Here is an 8,020-nt window from a genome sequence, read left to right on the forward strand (position 1 = left end):
CATATATTTTTTTACATTTCGTACAGGTTATTGTTCTATAGCATTTCCTATGACCATGAATTTTGTGCATTTTTGGAAGTCACGAGGTTTTAAACAATTTCAAATCCGGTCTAATATTTATTTGAAACAGTTTTTGAAATTCAGAATGAACATTTGCGGAACATTTTCTTCTCTACCAAGATGTCCCATTTCCCGTTACTTTCCTAACGGAGCCTGCAGCAGTTTATTGCTTAAAGATGATCAACTAGTTCATGCTGCCAGAACAATAAACTGCTGCAGTAACCATACACCATAACACATAATTTTCAGAGACCCAGCTCAACCCAATAATACTGATCCATCCCATTCCCATACCGCGTCTGAAAACACAATCAGACATCTCAGTAGAAGACTGGCAACACACTCAAGCAGCAGTGCACAAGAGCAGGTAAACAAGCTAGAGTTCTTGAATTGAAACTGAAAGCATTCTAGAATTCATGATCCACAGAAGAGAGCGATCAAACGCCTAGCCTAGAAGGTGAAGATCTCAGCAGGTACATGACCATGAAAATAAAAACTCACGTTAGTGACAGCGAGAGCTACAGCATTACAGACGGCGGCTAAATTAATCTTACTTAGGGAAAAACAGCATGCCAGAGAGCAAGAACCTAAATCTCCTAGCTACCAGGTCGGCCATTGCTGGTCGACGGCAGACGTTACAGCAGTACCAGCTCCTCTCCAGCCCAGCCAACAAATGGGGCTCTCTTCGAAGGCTTGAGCATGCGGTGTTAGTTCGACATCATCTTCATGTCAGCGTCATGCCTGTTGTTGTTCTGATGGTGCGCCGAGAGCGACCAGCCGCCGGATGCGTAGGCGGGGGGCATGTGCTGCTGCTGGTGCTGCTGCCCACCAGAGTGGTTGTAGGGCATCCCGCCGTGGTTGATGGGGCTGCCGGAGTCATCGGATGATGCGCTGGATGTGCCCTCTGAGGGAGGGCTGGCCACTGGAGCTGGCACATAGGTGGCCATCTGTGGAGGTGCGGACATCGGTTCAACCTTCCGTGGCTCAGCGGGCTTTGATTTTTTACCTTCGGCTATGAAACTAGCCACGACAACCTGATGGCAAAGATCCCAAGTCAGCATTTTGACATATTTTAACAAAATGGAGCTACGGCAGAGACAATTCCCAAATTAATAGAACCTGAACAGGTGTCGCAGCCGTTAGCTGCCCAGCTACACATCCACCAAGAACCCGGCCATCAGATCCTGCAAGTGCAACGCTCAATCCACCAGTCCTGCTACGGGTGTCACCATCTTCTGCAAGCAGGAATGAACCAGATAGGGAGATGATCTCAAATCGACCCTGCACCAGAATCATATATCAAAGTTAGCCAAGTGGCATTAGGAAGAAAGCTCTATGAATGTAATACTCCCTCCGTTCCGAATTACTTGTCTTGGATTTGTCTAGATACCTCCGTATCTAGACAAATCCAAGACAAGTAATTCGGAACGGAGGGAGTACAAGGTAAAGGTGTGCAATCATAAGCAGAAAGCCGCAAGCTTTGAGGATCAGACTGAAATAGTACTCCTATTGAAACACATGGAATTCTGTTTGATGTGTATAATTCTGATAGTTAAGAATAAATTCAGCAAAGAACAGAATACTAATTTAATTGTCACGTACATGTGGAATGTGCAAGCATCAGTATCCTATTTAATCCACACAAGATAATTACGTACCTCATAAGTCACCAGTCCACCAGATGTAGCTGGCTGCCGAAGTGTTACATTGCTTATTGCACCATTTGCTGAAAGAATGCAAACTGTGCGAGGTCCTTGCTGTGAGAAGGACATTATTTTTGAAGCAACATCCTGTCATGAAAAGAGATGGCTTTTACATTAAAACAAGCTTTCAGCCACTACAAACATAATCAAGCGGGCTGCAGGCAATTTAAGCATGAAGTGACGACAGAATTAGATTGCAGACGGAAATTGCATGGCATTGAGGAAACAAGTATGCAGGTGACTCCTCAAAAGAAACAACAAGTACAAACATCTAAAGCTCGCTATATCATTGAGTTGCTAGCAAAGAAAAATCACAAACGACACGAACAATGAATAATCAATATACCTTTACCAAATGCAAATGCAATCTGATCTATGCACGTAAACCACACCATAATTAGGACAAGGATCTCGTACTAAACAAAATTACTTCACTTCAAGTTCAAACACAGCCTGATGTGCCCACTTCTACCTAATCTAGGTGAACTACCATAAAGAACATATCTCTGCATGCTTTGTGCCAGTTACAACAACATTGAAACCTACACCACTTGAGACATTATATCTTCAGGCGAAATTAACCCGGTCAAGAAAAGTTACACCCCCTTTTACTGCATAAAGAAACTTTTTATCAACGTGCAAGGTTGCTCCTGATCTAGATGAACTAGAAACTCTATGCACCAAACGGTGAATTTGATCCAACAATACCGTCAATCGTTTCAACTAGTCCCTCTTTTGATGGTCCAGACTCAACACTAGCAACAGACACAGGTGCCACCACTTGCTGGTATGTGTAGTTGCAAAAAGGCCAGGAGCCCATCTCCATGGTTTCTTCAGATCCTACTTGCTGCTGACCGGTGGGGCCGGTCAACAGCCATGCTGGGAATCTGCCGGGCACAGCACCACTACATCTTGCCGGCCTCCAAACCGGCAGATCCTCCTCTCATGTTCCTTTGATACGGCGAGGAGCTCCAACTACTCGCTAGCGAGTCAAAGGCTCGCAAGTCGCAGAGAGACATAGATCCACCACCATCAGTACTCACTGAACTGGATGGATGAATGGATGGAGAAGGAATAAACAATGTAAGATCAGGAAAAGAATGCGAGATCTGTGGTGTTTCTTCCACATGCATGGATGTTTATTACCTCGCCGGCCTTGACGGAGAGGATATGCGGAGTGAAGGAGATGCCCCACGACCCTGCAGGAAATGGCAGACATGGCAAGTTAGTTAAGATTTACTCCTGGAAGAAGCGGCGGTGATTATGGTAGTAATGGTGCGCGCGTACCGAGTGCTTCGAACTGCTTCTTCTTGCCGGAGCCAGGGGGGCGGCCGCGGCGCTTGGCGTTGGGATCGGACGGGGGGCTGCTGATGGAGAAGCCGTGCTGCTGGCCTGGAGGCGGGGGCGGCGCGGCGCCGCCGGAGGCGGAGGAGAGTGGCGCGAGCGCGAGGGCCATGCTCCCGTCGGGCGCGTACTTGCGCGGGCGGCCCCGCTTCTTGCGCATGAGGTCGCCCATGCCGAGCGCATTGCTGCCCGGCGGTGGCGCCACCGCGTGTGGCGGCGGCGCGGCGTAGAGCATGGGGCCCGGAGCGTGATGCTGGTGCGGGTGCTGATGCTGATGCTGATGCGGGTGCTGGTGCTGGTGAGGGTGGTGCTCCCCGGGCGGCTTCCCCACCATCTGGTCGAACGAGAGCCTCATGCCGCCTCCGGGCATGGGCGCGGCAGGGTTCGCCGACCCAGCCGGCGGCTGCTGCTGCTGCTGCTGATGCTGATGGTGGTGGTGGTGCTGATGGTGCGCGAACGGATGCGGCGGCGGCGGCATGGAGGCGATCGGCGGTGGCTGCGTGTGCGGCTGCGGCTGCGGCTTGGCCTGCGAAACCGGGGCAGGGGCAGCGGCCGGGGCCGGCGCCGGCGCCGGCGCGGTGGTGGGGGCGGCGGCGGTGGCGGCGGCGAGCGGCGCGACGTCCTTGGCCTCCATTCCGCCCAGATCCAGCCCTCCTGGTCTTCCGGGTGGCGCCGTTACCGCAGCTGCTTGGCCGTGAGCTTGAGTTTCAGCTCTCGAGTCTGAAGCCAACAAACAAAACCAATCAATCAATCAATCAGTCCGTCAGTATCCGGTCCGAGTTTGACCAAGCTGCTGCTGCTTTATTTCTCCCCCACTCCACTCGGAAGCTGCATCTCAAACTCACAAACTCACGAACAAAAAGGCTGGAGATAACAACCGAGGAGGAGTAACATGGGAGGGATCGAGCAAGCAAACAACCTCCAGAATATTATCAGCAGTTTTGCTAAAGCATGGAGGATGGGAACAAAAGGGAGCGAGAGATTAGGTGGGGGTTAGGAGGGGCGGCGCGCGTGCACGCACCTAATGGATGGACGGATGGATGAGATCGCCGAGGACACGCCGTGCTCCTCCTCCTCTCTTGCTCGAACACCAGACGCCACTCCCTCAGCTCACTCCTCACTCAGCTCAGTAGTTCTAATGCGGACTCGGCTAGGTAGAGGCAGAGCTATTCCAATCCAGAGGGAGGGAGGGAGGGGTGGCGAAGGGAAAAGAGGGGGAGGAGGGCAGCGAAATTACGGGGAATGGAAATTACTAAAGTAAAGCCAATAAAGAAGGGGGAGGGAGAGAGAGGAATTGGGGGCAGAAAGAAAGGCGATTTGTTACGGGTACACGCTTCACATGCAGGCACTGCATTTCGGGTAGTAATAAAGGCCAGCGGCAGGGCGTAGTTGGGGAGCTACCTCTGCTTTTCTCCTCTCCCCCTCTCTCTCTCTCTTCAAACGGAAAAAATCTTTATTTTTCTCACCTTGGGTTGGGGTATGTTTTCCTTCTCGTTCGAGAAAAATAGCAACAGTGCTCTACTCGGGCGGGGAAGAGAGAGAGGGGGGGAGAAGCGGGAGTGGTCCACTCTACTCGAGAACCGAAACAGTAGCCGAATTAATATTCGAAAAGGGGAGCCATTGCTTGCTTGCCTGCTCGTTTACGCCACGGATTTACTACTCTATAATTAAATTGGCATGGTACCAGTGGCCGTATTGATGGCCGGTTTAGAAAAGGCCTCGTCTTTTTGGGCGTGCTCGGCGGGCAGGAATCAATCGCCCATGGTCTCATTACTTTTCTCTCTCCCATCTTTTTTTTCTTCTCTTTTTCTCCTTTGCTTGCTTGCCTGCGCTTGGCCTCCCTCTCGCCAGCTTTTCCCGCTTGCGCCACCCCGCCTCTTTCCTCGTCCCGTTTTTAAACCGGAAAATGTTTTCGTTTTAGGGAGGGAAGAAAGGGCCCGCGTGTCGGTCGGAGGCCGAGGTGGCCTGGTCAGAGGAGGAGCGGGCAGCTGGCTGACCGGTCAGAGGGACAGCAGGCCAGGATTCCAGGCCCGTCACGTGACACCATCCGGCCGCAGAAATAAACAACGCCGCGGGCCCACCGTCCCGGCACCGGTTCCCGAGGCGCGCCAGCGTCTCTCCCTGCGCGCCGGGACCCGCGGACTGACTCGCGGCAACGGTCACGGCCGCAGCCCGCGCAGGGCGTCTCTCGGCCGTCGGATGGCGCGCACGCACGCATGTTCCGGTGGCCCGGATGAGTCCACGAGGATCGGAGAGCCCGCCGCGGACCCGCGCCCGCTGCTCGCGGACCCATTGACCGGGGAAGTCAACGTTCTGGTGATCGGCTGGAGCGACCCAACGGAACGTACTGCTGCTGCTGCTGCTGGGGTACTGGTAGCAGCAGCGCACGATACGACAAACGTCGCCGCTGTTGGCGCCTCTCGTCACCGGTCGTGCTCATCCGTTCCATTTCCGCCCTGGGACATCGAGGGCATTCCTGGTAATCCACACGGGCAGGCTGCCGGGTCTCTCGTCAGCTAGGGTTTAAGGGCGTTCTGGGTGTAATTGTTCACACGAATCACCTCCGTTCGTGGTACGTCTGTCTTTTCTTCTGTGGGGAGATCTCGTCAAAGCATCGGTACAAAAATTGCTGTATGTACCAGAGGAGTACTGCTTCGCTTTTCTTTACAGTTTATTATTACGCTGAGCCGATAGGTGAGGCACTGTAGGTGCTGCTATGTTTTGTACTACTACCATTTGCACATAGTAGTTCATTTTTTCTGGAGATTTGTAGGCTGGTCATAGTGGGAGTAACTTGACAAAGTAACCCTGCATATATTTAGATAAATTTGTTTATGTGACATGTAATTAATGAGAAGAGAGGTTTTTACAGTAACGTAATATGTTATTGTAACATAACACAACATAAAGTAAAATGAGTCTATAATTTAATAAATGTATGCATCTACTCCCTCCTTTTCGGTTTATAGAGCTCAATTCAAAAATCTCATCAACCAAGATAGATGGTGAGCGGTGGAATATTTTTTATAAGTTTACAAAAGCACCTAATTAATGCTCTTATTTTCCTCAAAAAAATATGTTTATCAATGCATTAATTGTAATGCATGCATGCATAAAGTATATGCATTGATCAATTTTCTCTTAATACTTGTATGCAATGATTTAATGCACCTTGAAATCTGAACATGTGATGAGAAACAATCAAATTGAGCCTTATAAAATGGAAAAACTAAAATTTAAGATAAGCCCTATAAACTAAAAAGGAGGGAGTATGATACTATTTTTATGTTACTTTGTGTTATGAGGTAGTAACATAGACTAGTGTCATACATGCATGACATTAGTCTAAGTTACTCCCCACTATGACTAGCTTAGTGTTGCTCCTAGATACCACGAAGCTGCACATAGTGGTTGTATCTTAGCCGATATCATGCACTCGGGACAAGCAAACAAGCTGATGTGGCAGACAATTAAATACTCCATCCATCTTTATTTAGTCTGCGTATTAGCTTTTACATCATATAGATTTGTTATGGTAAATGTGTATATTGCTTTCTATAAAGTTGATCAAATTTTACTGAGTTTGACTTTAGTCAACTCTAATATCCAGAATAAATAAAAACTAAAGGAGTAAGAGAGAGAGGGGTTAAAGTAACATAGGTAGATACCGTGTCATAATAAATGGTATCCTACTATGTGTCATGCATGGGTAAATAACATCATACTTCTATATGACACTACTCTATAATAATACGCATTATGAAAGATAGTGTCATACACTAGTATCATAGGGTGAGAACTTGTGGCTCTCGGGTGCTGTTGCACCCGATATGCAAAAAAAATACAAATTCGAAAAAGTTCTAAAAATCTTGAAAATTTATGTAAATATACATGTCCAGCGATAGTACCCGTATAATAAGTTTCACGAAGGAATCCCTTCCAGGGTATTGTGCCCGACGGAAAAGAAAATGAAACTATATACAAGGTACTGTATATGAACAGTACACTTGGAAATTTCTTTTTTTTGGTCTGGGGTCAACGGAATTTCATTCCCGCCTTAAACTTTTTATACGGGTATAAAAGTAGGTCAACTTTGTATTCAAAAAAGTTTTAGCATTTTTTGACTTTTTCTGTAATTACTAAATTATTTTTAATTTATCATGGGTAGCAGTACCCATGTGCACCAAGGGATTTCCCTAGTATCATATGGATGATTTTAGTATATGATACTCCCCACTATGAGTAAGATGATGTGATTGCTTTTGAGGGATGTAGGTTATTGGTCCAGATTTAAGGAACACACCGTGCTTGAGGATCTTCTTCATGGAGCGAGTTGTCCTCAATGCTTACTTCAATCAAAATTTGTAACTAGCATACCAGATTTGATTTTGCATAAGTACCGAACACATTGGATGTGTTTCGTTTCTGATCTGATGATGATCCTTGTTCAGTTGCTTTTGTTTTCCTTCTCGGGCGTATAACCAGGAGCGAGTGGGTCATGGTGGTGGTTTGCGTGCAAGCGTCCAGGGGCGATGGCATGTGGGCCATAGTTTGACATAGTTGCGTGGCATAGCAAATCTAATCCAAGTGTCGCCCACTCCCCTCCCCCACATGCATCATATCAGGCAGTGCTATGGCTAATTTTGGTAACCGCGCCACCACCTTCTCATTCCTCCCTCTGCTCTCCTCGCCCCCTTCTTTGTCTGGCATCTGTCGCTCGAATCGCCGGTGGTTTTTTCACGGCGGATGCCGATGAGTCCTCTGGGTGAGCCGAATCCCCCTCCCTAGTATGCCCCTCATTCTCTGTTTTCTCCGGCCGACGATAATGGTGTTCGTTCCATGGTCATTGTCCTATGTTAGCACGGATGGTGGAGGCATCCCAATGCGCTCTATCGATGTGGGATTTGCTATTA

General features: G+C 48.6%; 1 protein-coding gene across 1 annotated transcript; it reads right to left on the reverse strand.

Moving 5' to 3' along the window:
* Positions 1 to 420: 420 nt before the first annotated feature.
* Positions 421 to 4,432, reverse strand: LOC119272911 (AT-hook motif nuclear-localized protein 10-like). The gene is made up of 6 exons (XM_037554262.1): positions 4,129 to 4,432; positions 3,051 to 3,827; positions 2,910 to 2,962; positions 1,719 to 1,850; positions 1,180 to 1,341; positions 421 to 1,094 (listed from the first exon to the last, which is right to left on the reverse strand). Exons 2-6 carry the CDS (start codon positions 3,739 to 3,741, stop codon positions 768 to 770), a joined length of 1,365 nt encoding a protein of 454 aa, XP_037410159.1. The 5' UTR covers positions 3,742 to 3,827; positions 4,129 to 4,432; the 3' UTR covers positions 421 to 767.
* Positions 4,433 to 8,020: the final 3,588 nt, after the last annotated feature.

The sequence above is a fragment of the Triticum dicoccoides genome, chromosome 1A (genome assembly GCF_002162155.2).
Source record: "Triticum dicoccoides isolate Atlit2015 ecotype Zavitan chromosome 1A, WEW_v2.0, whole genome shotgun sequence".
NCBI lineage: Eukaryota > Viridiplantae > Streptophyta > Magnoliopsida > Poales > Poaceae > Triticum > Triticum dicoccoides.